This window comes from Coregonus lavaretus (genome assembly GCF_964263955.1).
Source record: "Coregonus lavaretus genome assembly, contig: HAP1_SCAFFOLD_716, whole genome shotgun sequence".
NCBI lineage: Eukaryota > Metazoa > Chordata > Actinopteri > Salmoniformes > Salmonidae > Coregonus > Coregonus lavaretus.
Window position 1 is genome coordinate 214,075 of NW_028161759.1, and position 24,514 is coordinate 238,588.

The window sequence follows — 24,514 nt, forward strand, 5'->3', positions numbered from 1 at the left end:
TTGCTACCTTCATGACTCATCGCGTTGTCTGCAGTAGCAGAGAGAACTGGAAAAATGGCGGCGGGTTCTGGAGCTGTTAGCGGCCATGGTGGCCGCGGCGCTTTGGAGGCCACCCTGGACCGCCAATTTCAAGGAGTATCCAACACGATGGAGTCCATACAGGGACTGTCGACCTGGTGCATTGAAAATAAAAAGTATCACAGCCTTATTGTTCGGTACTGGATGAAGTGGCTCAAGAAATGTGAGTAGCTAACGTTAGCTAGCTTTCCCTGCTACACACTAGCTAATCAATGATGCCCCTCATGTGTTACGGGAATATGTTGACTCCATAAAGTTAATGCAATAGCTAAAGTAAGCTAGGTAATAACTTGCGCTTTGTACTTCTAGTTAGCGTGCAAGCTAATGTAACTAACTAGTTGTACTAAGGTAGTTAGTACATAACGTTACCAGTAGCTGCAGTTCAGAACATCGTCATGCATATTAGCTAGCTACGTGTGATCAATTTAGTTTCATCGAACCTGGCCTGTCTGGACATATGGTTCGATATTGCACCTGTTATTTGCGCATCGCATGCGCTATGTTTTTGCAGAACTGCAGAGGATAGAGTAGCCAGTTCGAGCCAGGTAATTAACGTAACTAGCTAGCCAAACTATCAAATGTTTTTGAACTAGAGTTAAAATGGGGGTGGTGTTGACAGAGCACAGGTGATCCAGGTTGCTGTGTAAGCAAGTGGGCTGAAAAACCTGCCTTTAGGAAGAAATCTGGGTTAGGCCCAGGGTCGATTGTATGGTTGTTTTAACGGGGTGGCAATGGGAAATTAGCAAATTCTATCACAAATAGCGTTAAATTGGCATAAAATATGATGCGTTGTATTGAATAACTGTTTCAGAGGCGCCGGCAAACGGTTGCGAGCTGATTGAGTTTAGTACAAAATATTGACCAAATAATCTTTTTGGGGGGTTATTAGCCTCATGATTTGTGAACTATTAACACACTTTATGTCCTGCACATCATGTTGTGTGTGTGTCTTGACCAATCAGTTTAGGGAGATCACAGGCCGGGCACAAGGCAAATCTAGCAAAGCGCTCTCACCACTTTCCTGCATAGGCCTATTTATTTAGCAAATGTGATAACACATCAGCCCCGACAGACACGAGCAAAAACTCTTTACATGAATGTTGCAGCAGCCTATACCTAAACATTAGCGATCTGGTATGCTGTATGCGATGAACACGAGACGATTTCTCAGTCTGATAATCTGGAGGCTACTGACACACAGCCTACTATGCGCCCTGTCTCTCTGGCAAGACTACCTAGACCTTTTTATTCAAATTATTAACTGGAAATAATTAGTCAACACAATAGTGATTTCATTTTTTATCATAGGTCTACATGACGCAAACCTGTATAAAGCGTAGTTGTCTCTATGTCTGTGTTTTAAAACATAATTAATATCGACAAGTACAAAGTTGCTGCAGTCTGACAGGGTTTTCATGCTGCCCAGGGCCAGGAGTTTTTTAAACCATCTGACATGATTTAGAAAAACTGGTCCCATTATAGCCCATATAAAACTGATTAATCACTGTCATAAGGTCCAGCGTTTTACCTGGTTAGGTTACCAGATCAGGAAGAACTCCGGGCCCAGTTGAAAAATGTTGCCCTACCACTCTGAGACCTGTGTTGCCACCTCTGCTGTTTCAACTGTTAATTTGTATCTGCCCTAATTTATTCAAATAAATCAATTAGAAGTGATCCATATTCAAGTTAGATACTGTACATGTTCAGTGGTAACTCTCCATCCAAGTAATTTTTTGAAAGTTTAAGATTTACTGCATTTCTACACAATTTAAAAGCTCTAAAATGCTATTTGGAGAACAGCAAAAATAACTCCAGCCATTATCACTTTGGCTGCTGTAGCTTCATTCACCTCAGTCAATAAGGGACATGCATAACATTCTAGAACAAACACATGCCATAGCCTACAGCAATAAACGACTACACTAGCTCTGCATCGGGAAACTGTAGTTTAGTTAACTGTCAACTCAAACAGCAGTTACCTAGCCATCTTCCATCTCTGCACTGCTTTCGTCAACTCAACTGAGAGAGAAGTCATGCTGTTCTCTCACTGCAGCTTGGCTCTCCGTAGTCCCCAAAAAAGACAGCCAGCCAATCAAACAGCCTTCCAGCCAGAACAAACCCACTGCTCTTTCTCTCCAATCTGAGACCGATTGACAGCGCTCTGACCCAATGAGAATGGCGGGACACTAAGGGTGGCCAATCATATTTCAGGGGTGGCTTGTGCCACCCCTCGCAATGCCCCTGGGGTAGGCCTAGCTAAGATTTTAACTCCAGTGTTTGGCATAGCTATCTATGTTTGTCGAACACTGGAGTTAAAATCTTAAATAGCTAGAGTAGGTCTAGACCTAAACTTTGACAATGTCATTCATTGTGTTTTGATGGGTAATTTTATGAAGTGCATGTTGTGATATGGATATGCCATGGAAATAGATGCCAGTGTTTTGTTGTTTATGGAAACTGATGTTGTCCACTTCTCTTGCCTCCAGCTATAAAGGTTTAGCTGGTTTTCAACACTTCCATTGCCCTGAGCAGTTTTCATTCATTTAAAATGAATTGCACTGCAGTGTTAACATTTGCAAAGTTGCATGTGTTCCTATCTCTCTGTCGCTGTCATTGGCTCAACCACATGTATATCTGTTGTTTATGGTGCTTTATGTATGATGTCCTCAAACATTCAAACTAGCTTTTGAACTCTCTCAACCAAAGATAAACTTGATGAATTGTAGGCTTCATTGTCAAGGCTAAACTTGTTTTCAACAAAAATGTTTTAATTTTCACGGAATGGTGGATGGCCGTTTCAACAGTTCCGCTCCTAGGGTTGTATTGTAATGCAGTGTTTCTGCTGCACTCATTTAACTGTGGCGCTGCGCCACGGCAAAATCATTGCCGCCACGCCCCAAAAATATGAAACATAAATATTTATGTCGAGGCACACTTTGAAGATGCTAGAACAGTCCAGTCCACATTTACTTTTCCTCTGCAAACAAAATGTAATGACTAGAAAAATCAGATAACCGCATAGTAGAATAGTTTATCTATTTACCTATTTCCCTCTTGAGGTGCTTTCAAGGTATGAGTGCCATAGGGAGGGAAACCTGCATTCTGACAAACAGTCAATGCACAACAATTCTTGCAATCGTGGGGAAAACAGCAGTTTTAATGGCCTTTGTTAAAAAGAGGAGGTTCCCAGCTTTCCATTCCTACTTTATTTATTTCTCAACTTCTAAAAATGCGAGAACTGCACCACAGAGGTTTTAGCAGCATCATGGTTAAGCACATTACCACTGCAATTTGCATAGGGGAGAGTGGGGCATTTACCCCAAGTTACCCTAACGTGTAGGCAGGGCTACATTATATTCACTGTGTTTATGCAAGTTTTCTGGGACATAAAAGTAATCAATAGGATGCTAACTAGTTAAAATATTACATTTGGGATCTAGCTAATGATAAGCCCAATAGGGTAAATGCAGATAGGCAACCCCATGCTTCAGCCTATTTATTTATAGCCACTATGCTGCATCAGTTGGGCTACAGATGATACTGCTTATTGCTAGAAGCATACCTGATAATATGGACCTTGCATAGGCTATATGCATGGTCCAATATGTTAAAATACTTGTAACAAATAATTGTAACTATGTTATTGGGGCTCAGTTCTGGAGGTGGAAATTATATTTTAGATGGTGTCATTTTATTTTCATTCATTTTGGAGTAGAATGTCCTTTTAAAAAAAAAGTCACCAGAGCTGAGCTTCTCAGTCCTTCTGCATAAAAATTACCCTCCCCGCGACCTCTACCACTACAATTTGAGTTCATTTCGGTTTGGAAGGCTAAAAGCGTGCTAATTTGCTACCCAAAAATGTTGGGTACTGGCTCGCTTGTACTAGGTCAGTGTTTTCCGTGTTGGGTCAGGAGGAACCCCTGGTCCCCCTGGTGGTGGTACTGAAAAGCTTTTATGTGGGTCACGGAACAGAAAAGGTTTCGGAACCAATTTCTGCAAACTGGGCTGTCCTTCCTAGAGGTATGCTTAGCCTAATGCTGTTGTAATACCAGTTGACATGTTGTGCATCGTTTGCCCTTGATTGCTATCTGATGGTTCACGTGGCATCGCAGTCTGCCTGGTCAAGCAGTCAGTCTATTGCTTTGTAGATCTGGGAATGGCCAGGGACCTCACAATACGATATTATCGCCCTACTTTGGTGCCATACTATGTATTGCGATTCTCACGATTTCTGTATGTGTTGTGATTTTGATACTGTGATTTTATTGCGATTGGATGTTCCAAACATATTGCTCACCAAATGTCTGCTGCAGAGGGACAAGAGCGAGCCATGAGAAAACACATTTGTGCTGAAAACAAATTGGCTCCCTATTTAAAAAGATGGAGAACAAGCTATGAAGGAAAAATACTGGAGTTTTGGTGCAGGTACATCCAACTAGCGCAAAAATAATATTGCGACATTGTCAAAATTATAAGAAATATCACAAAAAATAATATCCCGATATGTAACTGTATCGACCCCATCACTATTCTATTGCTTTGGTTGAAACTTAAATCCCCCAGACTTGGACTGTTTGACCAGAGAGCGGGAGGCCATGACCAGAGATCGGGTGGCCCTGACTAGAGATCGGGTGGCCCTGACTAGAGATCGGGTGGCCCTGACTAGAGATCGGGTGGCCCTGACTAGAGATCGGGTGGCCCTGACTAGAGATCGGGTGGCCCTGACTAGAGATCGGGTGGCCCTGACTAGAGATCGGGTGGCCCTGACTAGAGATCGGGTGGCCCTGACTAGAGATCGGGTGGCCCTGACTAGAGATCGGGTGGCCCTGACTAGAGATCGGGTGGCCCTGACTAGAGATCGGGTGGCCCTGACTAGAGATCGGGTGGCCCTGACTAGAGATCGGGTGGCCCTGACTAGAGATCGGGTGGCCCTGACTAGAGATCGGGTGGCCCTGACTAGAGATCGGGTGGCCCTGACTAGAGATCGGGTGGCCCTGACTAGAGATCGGGTGGCCCTGACTAGAGAACGGGTGGCCCTGACTAGAGAACGGGTGGCCCTGACTAGAGATCGGGTGGCCCTGACTAGAGATCGGGTGGCCCTGACTAGAGATCGGGTGGCCCTGACTAGAGATCGGGTGGCCCTGACTAGAGATCGGGTGGCCCTGACTAGAGATCGGGTGGCCCTGACTAGAGATCGGGTGGCCCTGACCAGAGATCGGGTGGCCCTGACCAGAGATCGGGTGGCCCTGACTAGAGATCGGGTGGCCCTGACCAGAGATCGGGTGGCCCTGACCAGAGATCGGGTGGCCCTGACTAGAGATCGGGTGGCCCTGACTAGAGATCGGGTGGCCCTGACTAGAGATCGGGTGGCCCTGACTAGAGATCGGGTGGCCCTGACTAGAGATCGGGTGGCCCTGACTAGAGATCGGGTGGCCCTGACCAGAGATCGGGTGGCCCTGACTAGAGATCGGGTGGCCCTGACCAGAGATCGGATGGCCCTGACTAGAGATCGGGTAGCCCTGACTAGAGATCGGGTAGCCCTGACTAGAGATCGGGTGGCCCTGACTAGAGATCGGGTGGCCCTGACTAGAGATCGGGTGGCCCTGACTAGAGATCGGGTAGCCCTGAGTGTGTCTGACTGTGTTTGTCGGTCTGTTGAAATGAGCCCGTGTCCACCTAGACTACGGCGTCTGCTGTAGTAGGATAGTGATTCTCAGTCACTCCTGTGTGTGCAGCAGATGTTCCATCCCAGGCCTCACATCTACACCCAATAACATGTCCTAGTCCATAATCATTCTGCAATATTCTCAACTGAAGATTTGCAAGGATTCCTCTTTACAATATAGCTTAGGCCAGGGAAGGAAGCTGGGACCCTGTTGCTATTGAAAGCGATTGTTTATTTGATATTTTGAACCGTTTCCCCTTCCCCACCACTCCTGTGCAACTGAGACTTAGTTAGGCCTAGACTTCAGCAAGTTCTCTTTTTTGACTCAAGGATCTTTTCGAAGAAGAGCCGTTTCATGTAATGAACTAATACATTTGTTTGATATCTTAGGGCTCGATTCAATCCGTAGTGCTGAAGACCTGCACTACAGCACAGTAGAAATCGAAAGGCAATGTTTCTGCGTTCGCGGAGACTTTATTCATGGTATGTGCTACATTAGTCGGCTGATTCGGAAATTACCTTTCAATTTCAAGCACACTATAGCGCTGAACTGCTATACGGACTGAATCGAGCCCTTAGTGTTGTAGGGGAAACATGTTGTTTGGTTTGCGTACTGGAGACGGCAAAGAGCTTGTTGTTTTCTGTTCTGTGCTCAGTCATCATCTCTTCCTCCCCTGGTTGTATACTTTCCAACTCGTCCTCCCTGAATGCATCTTTCCATGGGGAGTCAGTGGGGACGTTTCTCTCTCCTTTGACTTGCCAACCGTTCCCCACTGGAATCAACTGTGATGTATGAAAGGCTTCTGCATTGTTATTTTATGTTACAAAGTGGAAATGTTTCTCTGTGTTTGATTTGTTACCATTTACTAAGACTTACCCTAATCAGTTGGTTTATACTGGTCATCCCAGCTGTCCTGCACAATATGTTGAGGCTATAGGGCATAGGCTAATATCCCTTTCAGTTTATCAATATGGCTTCAATGACCCTAATTGATATTGTGGGACTCGTACATACCGTTTCTAGTCTTGTCTGGATCAGAACCTGATCTGTGTTTGATTTGTGTCCCTTTTCCCTACTCCATCACCTGATCACTTTGAAATAGCTTAACTCTGGGTGGGCAGGCTTTTGAATGTATGGCATTCTCCAGCTTTGTCTTCTTGGTCTAATAATAAAAACATTTATTACATGAATGTCGTGAACATTGTCTTACGCTACGACGATGTCTTCGCTGTTCTTGGCACCGTGGTGGCGTTAGAATTCCATCTGTCTGAAAACAATATGTCATGAATTAACAGGCCGCGGTGCTGAACATTATTATTGACATTGTTGTGACTACCTTGTTGCCTGCCACATCTTGGAAAATGTTGAACTGGATCTTCATATATTCAGGGTGGTAGATGTTAGAGCCTTTATATTGCCGTTCATGAGTAAATTAGGTGACATTTCAAGCTGTGTTTCTTTCCCAACAACCAGGCTTTATTTTCTAGGTCATTGATTCATGTTGGACTCCATTTAGCTGCATGACAAGCTTACTTGGTTTCCATGACTTAGCCTTCCCTGTAACACAGGGCTTCAGTTGGAGAAGTTGTCAGTTGAAAAAAATGTGCGCTGCAGTGATGACGTTTTGTGTCTGTGTGTTAATTATGCTTTAGATAGAAAAGTGAATATCAACTTATCATGACTCCGTATCCAAGTGGTCTACCTCTTACTATCACTTAGTAAAAGCACTGCATTGTTTGTCATTTCAGTGAAGTTTCCCATAGACACCGATCTATGGTTGGTTTTGCTATATTGCCAGAATTGATTAGCAAATGCATGCATGAGCTAATAGGTCATCCACTGGGCTAGGGTGGTCTAGGCTTAGGCAGGTCATCCACTGGGCTAGGGTGGTCTAGGCTTAGGCAGGTCATCCACTGGGCTAGGGTGGTCTAGGCTTAGGCAGGTCATCCACTGGGCTAGGGTGGTCTAGGCTTAGGCAGGTCATCCACTGAGCTAGATGGGGGGTCTAAGTTTAGGCAGGTCATCCACTGGGCTAGGGGGGGGTCTAGGTTTAGGCAGGTCATCCACTGGGTGGTCTAGGTTTAGGCAGGTCATCCACTGGGATAGGGTGGTCTAGGCTTAGGCAGGTCATCCACTGGGTGGTCTAGGCTTAGGCAGGTTATCCACTGGGCTAGGGTGGTCTAGGCTTAGGCAGGTCATCCACTGGGTGGTCTAGGTTTAGGCATGTCATCTACTGGGCTAGGGTGGTCTAGACTTAGGCAGGTCATCCACTGGGTGGTCTAGGCTTAGGCAGGTTATCCACTGGGCTAAGGTGGTCTAGGCTTAGGCAGGTCATCCACTGGGTGGTCTAGGTTTAGGCATGTCATCTACTGGGCTAGGGTGGTCTAGGCTTAGGCAGGTCATCCACTGGGTGGTCTAGGTTTAGGCAGGTCATCCACTGGGCCAGGGTGGTCTAGGTTTAGGCAGGTCATCCACTGGGCCAGGGTGGTCTAGGTTTAGGCAGGTCATCCACTGGGCTAGGGTGGTCTAGGCTTAGGCAAGGTCATCCACTAGACTAGGGTGGTCTAGGCTTAGGCTGGTCAAGGTTTTAGTGGTCACCATCACATTTGATTTGTGGTTAAACATCAGGATTCTGAGGACTCACTAACCCTCTTCCTCCTCCACCTATTCTTCTTCTTCCCTGTCTTCCTCTCCTCCTTCTCTCCATCAGCGGACACCAACCACCGTCTGAATCTGTTCTACCTGGCCAATGATGTCATCCAGAACTGCAAGAGAAAGAACGCCATCGTCTACCGCTCAGCCTTCGCTGAGGTGCTCCCCAATGCCGCCCTAATGGTCAAGTGAGTGAACTGCGCTGGGTGATATGAATATTGTGAGGCACATCCTAACTTCCATTTGAGGCTCATTTTAATTGTCAATGGGGAGACTAAGTGAACATCTGATTTAGGTGGAAGTTAGGAATAGCCCATGTATGAGGAAATTGACCACCAATCTGTTGCTGACTGACTCTGTGCCCTTCTAACCTCTTGCCCTTTGACCTGTTGTCTTGCCAGAGACCCGAAGGTGCGTAAGTCAGTGGAGCGGATCTTCACTATCTGGGAGGAGAGGAACGTCTATCCTGAGGAACTCATCACCCAGCTCAAAGCCAACCTGGCCAGGAAGGAGAGAGAGAGAGAGAGGGAGAAAGAGAAGGCTAAAGAGACTCCTCCTCCGCCAGGTCAGTCTCCTATGCTCCTATTTCTTTCTCTCCTCTGTCACCATATTTTCCTTTTGCTTTCTCCCCCCCCCCCCCCTTCAGTTTCTGTAACCTCTGGATCTGTATGAGTCAACAGTCATGTACAGGTCAGTGTGTTGTGTTGCTCATGTGTTGTGGTTTTGCCCTGCAGCCCCAGTCAACCCCAAAGCTGCCCTGAAGTCCAAGATCGTGGCTGATTTCATAGTAAGTGTATTTTTTTCTGTCCTCTGCTAAATTGCGTTCACCCTTTTTAAAGGGGTAATCAGCAGTTGCTACATAAATTTTTGGTTTTTATAAATTAATGATATGTACCTATTGATTCTTGAAGAATATAACTTATAAATGCCTCATGAGCTTAGTTCAAATGTCACAACCCATCAGAACCCCAAATATAAGCTTGTTTTACTCCAATGTTTGTAAACAAAGTAAATGTAAGCAAACATGGTATACCCTCAAAACATTAAAACTATAATTTTGATACCATGGATGGTCAGTCCTTGCGTCCATAGCTCTGTCTATGAATTTTAGTGGTTACGTTTCTCCAGCCCCATCACTCAGCTTTTTACCGAAATAGCGGCGGGGAAAACGCTTTAATGTTTCAACTGATGATTGGCCCTTAAAGGAGATGCACACAAAAATACTCTTTCCCTCCTTCCCCCTCCCTCTTTCGTTCCCCTTCTCCCTCCCTCCCCCTCTCTCCAGCCCCAGTCGTTCATCGAGCAGCTTGCGGGCTATAAGCGGGTGGCGGAGGAGGAGGAGCTGAGGGAGACCCAGCTGACAGCTCTCAGAGTGGACGTCTGCAGCACGGAGGCCCTCAAGAGACTCAAAGGTCAGAGGTCAAAACAGGGTCATGGGCAGGGGTCATACCTAGGGCTGTTACGGTGACGATATTACCGCCACACCGGCAGTCACGAGTCATGACTGCAGTCAAATTCCACGTGACCGTTAAGTCACGGTAGCTAAGCTTCTCCAAAACTGTGCTCTGATGTCGCCGATGGTCATTAGTAGCCTACCAAACGTCATAACAGGTAGTCGCTAATGGCCTGGTACTCAGCGCTCTATTGTCCCTCTAATCACTCTGACATCAATGCAATCGAAAATCAAATCAAACACTTCATGAGAGCCCTGGCATTCAGAGTTTGAGCGGAATGGGATCACCTGTTGCGCAGCGAGAGCCAGGTCCACATAGCTGGTTGATACATGGAATGAAATAAGTGTTCCTATAAGCCCCTGTTGCACAACATTTCTATAGGCTATGCTATGCAATTGCGTGAGAAAACAGTTTTGATGGCCTCTGTTAAATCAACTTTCTATAGGCTAGGCCTACTATATTTATTTCACAACTTTCCTAATATTAAGCACATTGCTTTGCCTACCTGGCTGGCATGAAAATGAACTGCGGGAAAAGCGTCCTCCATTCGCTATTTAAGTGCATAAATGACATGCCCCCCCCGTGCATGATAATGGCCCATTCTAAATCAAAACTAATTTCACACATGTATTATTCAGTATATGTAAAAACAAGATTACAGTGAGAATATTATCACTTGTGAATGATGCCCAGCATGTGCAGTCCAAGGCAAGAAACAGCGTATGCATTTTTCATAGTCCCATGCATCATGTAGCCTAGCCCATAGGGCTATATGTTTTGATAAGGTTTGTATCAAAACTAAAGTGGCCAAATAACTTTAAGCGTAGCCTATACAGTGCCTTTAGAAAGTATTCACACCCTTGACCTTTTCCACATTTTGTAGTGTTACAGCCTGAATTTAAAATGGGTTAAATTGAGATGTGTCACTGGCCTACAAACAATACCCCATAATGTCAAAGTGGAATACTGCTTTTAGAAATGTTTATAAATTAATGAAAAGCTGAAATGTCTTGAGTCAATAAGTATTCAACCCCTTTGTTATGGCAAGCCATTAGTGAATAGAGCTAAGCACAGGTGAAAACCCGGTTCAGTCTGCTTTCCAACAGACACTGGAGACAAATTCACCTTTCAGCATGACAATTACCTAAAACACAAGGCCAAATATACACTGGAGTTGCTTACCAAGATGACATTGAATGTTCCTGAGTGGCCTAGTTACAGTTTTGACTTAAATTGTCTTGAAAGTCTATGGAAAGACTTGAAAATGGCTGTCTTGCAATGATCAACAACCAACTTGACACAGCTTCAATAATTTTTGAAAGAATAATGGTCAAGTATTGTTCAATCCAGGTGTGCAAAGCTTTTAGAGACTTACCCAGAAAGACTCACAGCTGTAATCGCTGCCAAAGGTGATTCTAACATGTATTGACTCAGGGGTGTGAATACTTATGTAAATTAGATAGTTCTGTATTTCATTTTCACAACATTTGCAAAAATGTCTAAACAGGTTTTCACTTTGTCATTATGGTGTATTGTGTAGATGGGTGGAAAAAAAAGTATTTAATCCATTTTGAATTCAGGCAGTACCACAACAACATGCGGGATAAGTCAAGGGGTATAAATACTTTCTGAAGGCACTGTAGGCCTAGGACCCCTGGAACAGGGTTGGATAGCCCATAGCCTACAGAGCCTAGGACCCCTGGAACAGGGTTGGATAGCCCATAGCCTACAGAGCCTAGGACCCCTGGAACAGGGTTGGATAGCCCATAGCCTACAGAGCCTAGGACCCCTGGAACAGGGTTGGATAGCCCATAGCCTACAGAGCCTAGGACCCCTGGAACAGGGTTGGATAGCCTACAGAGCCTAGGAACCCTGGAACAGGGTTGGATAGCCCATAGCCTACAGAGCCTAGGACCCCTGGAACAGGGTTGGATAGCCTACAGAGCCTAGGAACCCTGGAACAGGGTTGGATAGCCCAGAGCCTAGGACCCCTGGAACAGGGTTGGATAGCCCATAGCCTACAGAGCCTAGGACCCCTGGAACAGGGTTGGATAGCCCATAGCCTACAGAGCCTAGGACCCCTGGAACAGGGTTGGATAGCCCATAGCCTACAGAGCCTAGGACCCCTGGAACAGGGTTGGATAGCCCATAGCCTACAGAGCCTAGGACCCCTGGAACAGGGTTGGATAGCCTACAGAGCCTAGGAACCCTGGAACAGGGTTGGATAGCCCAGAGCCTAGGACCCCTGGAACAGGGTTGGATAGCCCATAGCCTACAGAGCCTAGGACCCCTGGAACAGGGTTGGATAGTCTACAGAGCCTAGGAACCCTGGAACAGGGTTGGATAGCCCAGAGCCTAGGACCCCTGGAACAGGGTTGGATAGCCCATAGCCTACAGAGCCTAGGACCCCTGGAACAGGGTTGGATAGCCCATAGCCTACAGAGCCTAGGACCCCTGGAACAGGGTTGGATAGCCCATAGCCTACAGAGCCTAGGACCCCTGGAACAGGGTTGGATAGCCCATAGCCTACAGAGCCTAGGACCCCTGGAACAGGGTTGGATAGCCCATAGCCTACAGAGCCTAGGACCCCTGGAACAGGGTTGGATAGCCTACAGAGCCTAGGACCCCTGGAACAGGGTTGGATAGCCCATAGCCTACAGAGCCTAGGACCCCTGGAACAGGGTTGGATAGCCCATAGCCTACAGAGCCTAGGACCCCTGGAACAGGGTTGGATAGTGTCATGTGAATTTCTATCTCTAATTCACCCCTAAGCTTGAATCATTACCAGAGGTTGTAAGGCTCTGGTTTTAATCATCAATGATTCAAGGTCCACAACCAACAAGGATTATCTGTATATTTATTCATGGAGAGCTCTGGGGCCAAAGACCCAAACATACGATTTTATACCTCCTGGACTTGACTCCTCCCACCTTTAGGTGACTTTTCTAAACAGTTTCCGCCTTCCCCCTTGAATGTTTAGTACCGCCCCCTCTGTTAGTGGGTTGACACTACATGATAATTCTAACATTTATACTGTATTTGGGGTAAAGTCCTTTAGTCATTATTCTTAAAATCCAAATTAATCTAACAATCCACCCCTTTGACTAAATATTCCCACATTCAGGATAAATGTATTTTACAAGCATGATTAATCTCAGAGATCACATCAGAACTAATAAACATTTCATCCAATTGCGGTCTTTCAGGGTCCAAATCCTCGTCATCCACCAAGCCTGGAGGATCGTTTTTCACATTCCCCTGGTCAGAGTCCGGAGTCAGTCCATCTCTCATCATTGTTTAGATACTGCATTTCACCAACGCCTGACTCACCAATCCTCGGACACAGGGAACAAGACAACAACCACATAATACAAGAATACCCATACAAACACTGATCGCTCCTAAGATGGAAGCTGCTAGGGTTTTCCATTTACCAAATATATCATCAAACCACCCTATCCACAATGTACTAACTTCTGAGTTCAGTTCATCCTTCACTTAGTGCAGTTAATTCTGTAAGAGCTCTGGTGACTGTCCCATCCAGTGTGGTGTTGTTAGGGATGAATATGCAACAATGGCTTATCTTTCTATAGACACCGGCCCTTTCTGCCTGATCTAGAACCAACCTCTACTAAGTTATGAGCGGGATGGCGGATAATCGCTCAGAGATCCCCTTTACTGCATCTCTAGTCTGGTCAATAAATCGTTGTTGGTTGTAATAGATATAATTTATCCAATCCATATTTTTGTTTATTGTCACCCACCAGAAAAATGTTGTAGTAAAACTCTCCCATATTTGATTTATAGCTTTGTATTCGTCTGGAACACCCCTGGGGATGCCTATACCATCTATCCAAATTGGGCTATTTCCTTCCTGACTTATTTCTTTTTCTCCTAATTATTCTTCCTGTCACTGGTCTTTGATGACCAATTCTTACAGGTTGGACCAACAATACTGGTGCACAAGTACCCACCCATCCCTCTGGTAATGTCTGCCGAATGCTCCCTTTGTTAGTGCATGCCCATCACACATCAGTCAGAGGGATGGTTAGGCTCCTAATTTTTTTTTCCTCCCTTCCTTATCTAAATCAGTCACATTAATTATCTCCTTACAGCCATCAAAATCACCCAAGTTATGGGTGCCATTTCTATGTCTGTAACACTGTTATTCGCCAGGAGTTAAAGTGAATCTAGGTGGGCTGGCCCAGTATGTCAATTTTGCCAGCCCAATCCCTGTGCAATTTGGCTCTTTTTGATTGGACCCCAGGTCTAATACACAGGGAAACATTGCCCTTGGCATTGGGGCGGTCAACATTGTCGGTCGCCCAATGGAGCATGCATAACAATTGGTCTCCCCCAAGGCCCTAGCGGTGTATTTCATCCCCTTTAACCAGAGATTCTCATCAGGGACCCCCTCCACTTCCCCTTGGTTCCATTCTTGGAGGAGAAAATCTTTCATAGTGGACAGGTTAGTCGAATTGATATTTGAAAAACCCAATTGAAAAATAACAATCAAACTTAATTTGGTAGCTCCCTCTTATGACCTAAATACTGCCTAACTTCATAAAATCCCTCAAAATTCCTCGAGTATACAATGATTATTTAATTGATTACTCTAAATCTGCTACATGTGATCTCATTTCAAATGATCCATTATCAATTATTTGATCCACCCCCTAGTAAAATCTCTCTCCCCTTCTATTCTGGAGTTCTACCTCTACCAGCTATTTCCCCTAGTGGCCATTAAATACTCTGCTCTCGTCTGTTCCTTTTCTTACTCTGTTAGTCTCTGCTTTTCAAGCTCCAGAAACTGTTGTCTCTGTCTCTCAGCCTGCTTGTTTTTCAACCCTAAACAGTTTCCTTCTCTCTATTTCTTTTATTCTCTCCCTCTCTAACTTCCTCTGTCTCTCTAAGTCTGTCTCTGCCTCTCCTTTTTCCCGCCAACCAGAGCCACAAACCATTCTCCTTGTCCTCAACTCAACCCTCACAGCTCTATCGCTACTTCAGTTCGCCATCCAATTTCTTCAACTGTTCTCTCTGATTCGGCCCTAATCAATAAAACAAACACTTGATATCGTTTATCAGCATACACTTAATGACATTCCTACCATTTGAACTATGTCCTGTCTCTCACTCCCCCCCTCTCCTTCCTACATTATGGGGGAGGCGCGGGAAACTTCCCTACAATCTACCTTCTTAGGAAATAATGTCATTCGTACTTGTAACATATTTTCATAGACCTATTTAGAAATTACTAAAGCTATCTAATGCAACTTTTAATACACGTAAAAAAACTCTCTCTTCCTACACCCATTCCCCATTGAATAAGTGCGTCTTCCTAGTTACCCCATAACCACGCCTCAAATCTCTTATTCAGCATTTAACCAACCAAATACTAAGTAGTATCCGGTTATCATTCATACCCGCCATTGAATTCCCTCATACACACATATTTCACCTTATGCCATTCAAATGCCCAACACAACAGTATAGTTCAGTGCAACCCTCTATTGGTTCTTACAAGTCGCTCCGGACCAGAGCGTCTGCCAAATGACCAAAAATGCAAATGTAAATTTCTCTACCTTCTCACTCATTACGTACGTCTACGTTTGAGTGCGAAAGTTCATACATATGCATCGTTGGACTTTATAGGTACCTCTCAAATAATCGCTTTGTGGTGTTTTTAGCCAATTCTTAATTGACACGAATCATTTTTTCAAACATTTTACCCGTTGAACCAAAAAATTGACTGTCCTCCTCCTTTTCTTTACCCATGCAGTCACGATGGTTAAATATTCCTTTGTTACCGTTAAAGCACTTTCGCGCTTAAAAAAACACACTCGCTGTCTCCAGCCCCTCCTTTCGCTGTTTTTTCAAATTCATATTATATGCATCTGCCTACTAACTTTTTTACTTCGAGATGCCCAATAAATTCATACCTCTTCTCCCAAATGGATCCATAAAACATATTTCTTCGATCTCTTCCTAACATATATCTTTCATCACCCGTTAATTCTCGGACTTCTTTAGAAGATGTCTTTCCCATGGTGGAACAATAAGAAATCCCCCCCCCCCCTTTTTGTTTTTTAAATAATTCACTCCCGAATTATTTTCGTAGGAGCTAATATCTTAGTGCGCCTCTTGCTTTTGTAATTAACCATTTAAAATTATTTAACTCCTAACCCAGAGTTTTTATTTAAAACTCCGGTTTCATGAAAAGAGTAAGTTACCCAATTTTTCTCACGCGACTTATTTTTTGCTCCTTCCTTGAAATAATGATCACGTCTCCCGATGGATTAAGTCTCACACATATACGACCTTATACAATCATTTGCTAAACTTGTTTGCAAAGTTCTAGCAAATCCCCAGTCGTATACGCTACTCCCAACTCATCTATCTCACACGATTATAATTATTTCCCTGTTTATACTGTTACACTGCAATTCGTACAATGACAATATTAACTAGTTTACATTTGTGATTGCAATTCACTCCATGTCATTTCGGACTAGTTTATTTTTGTAATAGCTATTTACTTAGGGTCATTTTCGGACCCTCCCCAGTCGTAATAATTATTACCTTCTCTAAGATTTTGGTAACCTGTCTGCCCCCTACAATAATTCCTATTCTTATACAAGTTCAAATCATTTCACCAAAATCCATGAATAAAATTACTGACCTTTTCTTTGCAGTTTGGATTTAAATAATTTTTCAAACTTTAACGTCTTTATCGTTCATAAAGAGTAATCACCGGCCTGTTTATAACCTTAACGTCGAAGGCCAGGACTCTCTCACGGATGCTATCACCCGCCCGTGCACGGGTTTCGGTGTCCTTAGAACGATAAAGATGTATTAAGCTCCGCTCAGAAGGACCAATCTGTCATGTGAATTTCTATCTCTAATTCACCCCTAAGCTTGAATCATTACCAGAGGTTGTAAGGCTCTTGTTTTAATCATCAATGATTCAAGGTCCACAACCAACAAGGATTATCTGTATATTTATTCATGGGAGCTCTGGGGCCAAAGACCCAAACATACGATTTTATACCTCCTGGACTTGACTCCTCCCACCTTTAGGTGACTTTTCTAAACAGTTTCCGCCTTCCCCCTTGAATGTTTAGTACCGCCCCTCTGTTAGTGGGTTGACACTACATGATAATTCTAACATTTATACTGTATTTGGGGTAAAATCCTTTAGTCATTATTCTAAAAAATCCAAATTAATCTAACAGATAGCCCATAGCCTACAGAGCCTAGGACCCCTGGAACAGGGTTGGATAGCCCATAGCCTACAGAGCCTAGTGAAACGTGTTCTTATAAGCCCAGTCATTGCCCAATCGCGTGTGAAAACAGAGTTTTGACTGACCAATATTTAAACGAGGATCCTAGCTTTTTTGTGCTGCTATATTTATTACTTTAAAAAAAGAAGAATGAAGTACATTACTCCGCTTTACAACTGGTGTAGCCTACCTGGCATATTAAAAACGTAACCGCGGGACGCTCTTCCTCCATTCGCAATTCAATTGCAGGCTACGTTTTTTTTTTTTTTGTGTGGGCCATTCTAAATAAAAAATAATTCCACACGTATTAGTAGGCTAAATGTAAAGACCAGATTAAATTGAGAATAGTCTGATGGGTGAGAATATTATCAAGTGCTTGTCAAATTGTGAATGAGAGACTCTTTCATGTGACTTTTTTCCCAAATCGTCATTAGTCTCATCATGCAGCCTTAAAATGTATTAGAAATCAAAACTTATAGCAAACGTTTGTATCACAACTAAAGTTGCATAACTAACTCTGAATTAAACATATAGGAGGACCTGTTTCAAATAGTTTGGGGAAAATATCCTTTCTATTTTTCAGTTATGTTCAGTTTTATTCTTCTTACCAGGGGTTGGAACCAAAATTATTTTCCAATCGTTTCGTTCTGAACAGAAGCACAATAATTTTTTTGTTTCATTCCGCTCTTTTTCAACCAGCAAAATAAAGTTCTGAACCGGGTCGAACCCAAAAAATACTGGTTTATATCGTTCCTTTTTTGTTCCTTTTTTTACCTGTGAAATCAACCGTTTTTTACATTTAGCTGATGAAATGACTTCACCCATCAGTGCAGATAGAACAGGCGAGCTAGTTGTTTACATGTTTGATGGACAGACAAGTGTAGCCTAAATTATGGCGCAATATGTGAGTAAAATGTTGTTGGTAGGGAGAGAGCGAGAGGGTTGAGGAGGAGGCTTGAAGCGCTGGGCCTTTTGACATGCATTATCTGAATTAGGTCCACAGAATTATGCGTAGGAGGAGCGGCTTCTATGGAGGAACTTTGAATGTCCTTTGAGCGAGTAAGCTAACTAACAAGCTTGAGCTAGCTAGCTAACAAGCTTGTGTGTGCAGAGCGGCACCAGAATTAAAAACACGTCTTACCTTTTTTGTAGTTAATAAATCAAATTGTGAAACGTTATAACTAGGCCTTATGTATCCTTAACTAGCATTGAAAAAGTTAATCCATTCTTCTCTAGCTAATTAAAAATCTCTCTCCCTATCTTCTGAATCAAGCTTGTAATGTCAGTACAGTAGCCTATGCTTCGGAGGGGGGAGGGGCAGGTAGCCTAAACACACACAGGCAAAGATTTTCAGCTTGCAGGCAGACATGAATACGTTTCTGAGTGACAGAGTGAGGGCTTTGCATAGGCGCCTTGTTGTGGACTAGAATAAAAATGCCTGGAACGTAAAATAACATTATTAACAGGTTCCCATGCTTTTAAAATGACAGTTCTGTTCCGGAACAGTATGGATCACTTTCGTTCCAGGTTCCGTTTCTGTTTCTTTAAATGTTTTGTTATTTTTTGGTTCTATTCCCTGAACAGGTTCCAACCACTGCTTCTTACTATTAAAGAATGCCACAGGAATTATAAGCAAATTGTCTTCCAAATTAACTAGTGTAGCCCACAGCCATATGGCATAGCCGGATCAGGGCCTAACATAAGGATGACTCAGAATATGTATTCTGTTCTTCTGAAATAGGCTACATTTTCTTCATATCATAATGTTTCTTTAGACCTGCCTAAAATGTCCTCTGTAGCTCAATTGGTAGAGCATGGCGCTTGTAACGCCAGGGTAGTGGGTTCGATCCCCGGGACCACCCATACGTAAAAATGTATGCACACATGACTGGATAAAAGCGTCTGCTAAATGGCATATTATTATATTATTATTAAAATACTGTAAATAGCCTAATGAATTTGTGATGGTGTAGGCTATACAGTATGAAATGGATTTATTAGACTTTAAAATCTAGATGTTCCAAAGGTCTGCATCAGTGGCTTGTAGGCTATGCGTGGAAGCCCGGAGATGCTAAATGTGTTTGTTAATTAACTATCAATTACTGTGAGACCAGCAGTTATTTGCATGACCGTTAATGGCTGACAAAATGTAATGACAGCCATAGTCATACCATGTCCTGACCTTATCACATCCTGTGTCCTCTTGTTTAAATTACTTATTTAACTCTTGTCCTCCATCCATTTCTACCCCAGACAAGGCCGGAGGGAACAAGTTTGCCAAGGACTTTGAAGAGGGCAGCCAGAAGCTGCAGGAGTTTGTCAGTTTCCTGGAGAACCAGATGCCTGTAGGGCCCCCTCTGCTGGAGGCTCTGGGAAACGCAGACGTCTTCTATGAGATGCAGTACAAGGAAGTCAAGATCGTGGCCAGCGTGAGTATCAACCAGTCATTCAGTTAATCTGATCATCATCAATCAAATAAACAATCTAATAAAAATCTAATAAATCGTTCTAATTTTCAAGGCCTACAAAACCTTTGCCAACCGCGTGGTCAACCTCAAACGTAAACTGGACGCCCTCAAGTCCTCCCTACCCGGTCCCGAGGACTCCCCCATCCCCTCCCCCTCTGAGGACGCTCCCTCACCCACCGGCTCTGACTCTCCCTTCCTGGGGCTTGGGGGAGGCCGAGGGGGGAGGCTGGGCTTTGACCCGGACCTAGATGGGAGTGCCATGGACGAGAGGGACATGGGAGTGGTGAGAGCGGGGGACAACAGAGATGTGGAGGACATGGATCTGTCTGAGGAGGAGATGGAGACAGCCAACACAGGTGAGGAGATGGTAGTAGAGCCAGTAGGGAAATCTCAATTAGACTAAACCTTGTCAAAATAAAAATGAACTAACACTTAAACCCCCTGTGTTTCAATCAGCTGAGAAGCAGTCATCATCAGCCACCGTTTCCAAGGCGACCAGCTCAAAGACCGCAGCGAAACCCGCCCCTGTCACACCCATTCGAACCTCCACCGACTCCCCTCTCAAAAAAGCAGCCCCCTCTACCCCCACCCCGGTGACCCCCAGCACCCCTACGAGTGCGGGCGTGAGTGGTCCTAGCGGTCCGACCGCTCCTCTGGGAATGAACCTGGCCAACGTGGACCTGGGCAAGATCAGCTCCATACTGAGCAGTATCACATCAGCCATGAAGAACACAGGTGTGTGTGTGTGTGTGTGTCTGTACTTGGAAAGATAAGCTGAATTAATATATGGATACTGTGACACGCTGGTACAGAAATTATAAGATTGTTCCCTCTCTCTCTCTCTCTCTCTCTCTCTCTCTCTACATTTTCTCTCTCAGCAGCCAGCCCTGTGTCTCGCCCCTCCCCTGGAACTCCCACCACCCCCTCTGCCCAATCATCTTCCTCTAAAACCCCAGTTGGCCCCACCCCTCCTAGCCCAGCCCTGGCCAGCATCCTGTCCAGAGTGAACGTCACCCCTGAAGGCATCCTCAACGCCCTGTCAAAGACCCACACACAGGGTGAGACACAAACAAACAAACAAACAAACAAACAAACAAACAGATAAGATAGATGGATAGATAGTCAAGCAGACAGGCACATTTATAGACAGACTTTGAGATGGGAAATGCAAGGCTTCTGTTGGAACTGTTTCAGTTCATTTTGGGGGGCACTTGTTATGTTGTGTAATTTTTGTATCTGCTGGTGTAATTATCTCCAACCACCCACTCTCTTTCTCTCTCTCTCTCTCTCTCCCCACATATCTTTGTTTCCCTCCATCTTCTGTTCTTCTCTCTCCTCAGGTCTGTCCTCTCTGCTGAGGTCTGGTAGCTCCTCCTCCTCTGCCCCCTCCTCCCATGCCTCCCCAGACTCCTCAGCAGCCAAGGGCCCCCCCACACCCACCACTCCCAGCAACATCAAACCCCCCCTGACCAACAGCCTCAAACGAGACACACCTGAGAAGAGCAGAGGAGCCAGGGACTGGGAGAAAAACCGAGAGGCCTCTCCTCCCCCTCCTCCTCCCCCTCCCCCTCCTCCTCCCACTCTCCCTAGCCGCTCTGTTTCTCCTCCCAGCCTAGAGTCTAAGATCAACCGTTTCCTCCAGGGGAACCCAGGGTTCAGTCTGGGCCTGGGGGATGGGAGCCCTCTGCTGGGGGGAGACGGGGTAGACGGGACCCCTGTCAGGGATGAGAGCGGGGGCACCCCCACCCAGGACGAAATCATGGACACGCCAGGGGGTGTCTCCTCCGACCCCCTTGGCCTCAACAGTGACCCCAAGAGCTTAGGGTCATCCGTAGGTCACAATCTTTCACCCACAGCCTACCGCAGTGACCCTTGGGACGCCGTCATCACCCCAACAGGAAGCAGCAGCGACAGGGACTTCCTCTCTTCCTCTTCTCGTTTCCAAGGTTACGGAGTGGGGAAGAAGGCCGCCAAGCTGAAGGAGGAAGATTTGAAGAGGAAGATTAGCTCTTCATCACTGGGAAGCAGCAAGGTCAAGAAGGATGGTCAGAACAGTCAGGGGAAGAGTCACGGGAATGACAGATCAGTCGGCGGAGAGAGGAGAGTGTCCGTAGGTTCCCGCAAGACCAGCAGCGGGTCAGAGGAGGGAGGAATGAGTGGAACGAGGGATGAAAAGGGAAAGAGGGGAGGAGAGGATGGTGGGGGCTCATCTGACGGGGAGGGAGGGCAGTACCACCGTATCGAGACGCTGGTGTCGCCTTGCACCGAGGGAGCACCTTTCCAATCACTGGGGGGCTTCTCAAACCGCCAGCCAACCGGAGAGCGCATCCAGACGGTGGAGAGCATCCGCGTGATTGGCCAAGGGCTGCGTCGCGGGGGTGGAGGGGAAGGGGGAAGGCCAGGCGGAGGGATGTGGTACGAGGAGGAAGGGTACCTGGATGCGCAGCCCCCCTCACCTTCCCGTCAGGGCGGCTCTGACGACATGACTTCCCCCACCATGCCTCCCCCGCCCCCACACCACCACCTTCCTCCTCATTCTAATCAACCTCCTCACCCCCACCCTCATTCGCACGGCCCCCCACCCCAGTTCCAGATGCCCCCCTACCATGGGGAGAACCCCCAGGGTCCTCCCCCCTCACACCTCCACCATCACGCCCCTCCTCCCTTCTTCAACTCCCCTCCTCCACCCATCCCACGCCCTCCACCCCCTCCCATGCCCCAGCTCCCTCCACCCCCGCGCAACTTCCTTCCCCCCTCGGCAGTCATGGTAGGCGGGGTTCTAGTCCCCATCGATCGCCAGCTGCCCCTCCCTCCCCAGGTCCGTCCAGATGGAGGAGGAGACCGAGGGGGGATGGGAGGGGGACCCAGGGGGGGTAAAGGTGGCCCCACTCCCCTCATGTCCTCTCTGTTAGGGGAGCCCCCTAAGATGCCTCGTCCCGGCACAGTCAAAGAGCATTTCACCCCCCGCCACGCACCCCCTCTCCACCGCCCTGGCACCCCCGGTGCCCCGCCTCCCTTACTGGGCCGTGTCAAGGATGGCCTCAACCTCCCTCCTCCCTCTCCCTCTCCCTCCTCCCCTCCCTCTCCCTCAGGTGACCCCCTGCCTCCTCGTCCCCAAGCTCCTCCGCTCCAGCACCCTCCAGCTAGCCCCCCTGCCCAGCCCCGACACCCCAACCCCAACCATCCCCGCCGTCCCTCGCCATCCCTCCTGCGCCTACCCTCCCCCAACCCCCGCCCCCCCATCAACTCCATCCCCCAGAGACCTCTACTCCACCCTCGCGGCCCCCCTGCCCACCCGCACCTCAACCGAGAGCCACCCATGTTCCGTGGGGGCAAGCGTCCTGGCCCTCCGTTCGGCGGGGGCCGAGGAGGTCCCTTCTACCCCCCCAAAAGACCTTTCTTACCCCCACGCTATTGAAGTGTTAACCCACGATAAGCTGAATTGTAAGCAACCCACACACCTAGCTACCCGACGCGGGGAGATGTGTAGAACCCTTCTGGTATGAGCCCAGTCTGTCCTCACTATGTTAATCCTACTGGAGTCATTCATCTTACTACATTTAGCTGATCGCACCTTCACACAAGCTAGCTCGTCACCTCACCACAATACAGTACCAGTTTAGCAATTATGCAGTGTTATGGATGAAATAGGTAACCAAACCAAATCTGCCCCCCCCCCCCCCCTCCTCCAATCCCCAGGAGCGACAGTGTTCTCTGCTTCCCCTCACTAAAGCAGTGTGGGAATAATGGAGGTGTGAACTAGAAGGAAGACAACAAGCAAACAGATCTAATAGAAAAAGAAACATCAGGTGGTTATTCTATTTCACTAAAATTCTACTTCCCTCTGGTATTGTGTGATTAAGCTGATATCAACACTTTCAGAGAGAGAGAGAGAAGGAGGGAGGGAGGAGGGATGGGATGGGATGGATGGATGGAGGGAGGGGGGTTTGAGGAAGAAAGTTGCTCCCTGAGAGTGTGTCCTAAATACAACAATTTTTCTCAACAGGAAGTGGTTATCCAAATGAGTGTTCACTTTATGATCAGTGTGCTGTTGTGGAGTTTCTCGACGATAACCCCAGCGTGCTCCCAGTGTATCATATTGTAAATAATAACCTTGTTTCTCTCCTTCTAGAGGTTTCATGCTTTAGTCTCTCTTCCCTCTGTATATTTCTCAGCTTTTAAATGTATAGACTGAATGAGTTGGCCATGTTAAGACTATTAAACCTTGGTTGTTTGTGTAAAGAGGACAAGCATCGCTATTCACTAACTTGTGATTGACAAGATTGTGAAGAAGCCTTAGCTTTAGTGACACATGAGGCAGATGTTCATGCTTCTCGCTGCTCCAACAAAACACCACTCTGTCCATCTCCATCTCTCCAATTTGAGGCAGAGAGAGGGGAGGAGAGTGAAGAATCGTCCAGTGTAAAGACACATTTAGCTGATAATGATGAGTTGTGGAGACTCACAGTAGTTGAGGCGGGTGCTTTAGAAGTTTGAACTATGAACCCGCTGTGTCTCTCTGCTAGGCCATCTCTACCTGTATTGTCTTTAATAAAATACAGTTTCAACCCAACCAAGGGGAGGGTACTACTTTCTTTGATACAGTCACAGTCATGGATACCGGTAAGACCAGTCGCAGCAGTTATCATGGCTGCTGTTGTATGATAGATATTTTTTGTCTAGTTATTCAAAGCTGAATTGAAATGCTGAAACATTACTTATAACAGTACAAACAATGTCATTTTTTTTCTCCAACTACTCATTTGTTCTGAGTAGTTTTGGATTTCTTGCTGAGATTTTTGTTGTGTGTCTAACTTCACGTCAGATGTAAAATATCTATACTTGCCTATGCACGTGCAGCGCACTCTATCTATCCAGTCCTGAAGTTTTTTTGTTTGTTACTTCTTCCCTTTTCC

The 24,514-nt window shown here is 45.9% G+C and overlaps 1 protein-coding gene across 1 annotated transcript; it reads left to right on the top strand.

The window, feature by feature from the left end:
• Positions 1-54: 54 nt before the first annotated feature.
• LOC311120143 (uncharacterized protein) lies at positions 55-23,064 on the top strand (the record flags this gene model as incomplete). Its single annotated transcript, XM_084194759.1, has 10 exons — positions 55-241; positions 8,455-8,584; positions 8,798-8,961; positions 9,131-9,183; positions 9,682-9,808; positions 19,384-19,559; positions 19,651-19,954; positions 20,055-20,333; positions 20,477-20,656; positions 20,939-23,064. The coding sequence occupies 10 exons, from the start codon at positions 55-57 to the stop codon at positions 23,014-23,016; spliced, it is 3,678 nt and encodes a 1,225-aa protein (XP_084050885.1). The 3' UTR covers positions 23,017-23,064.
• Positions 23,065-24,514: the final 1,450 nt, after the last annotated feature.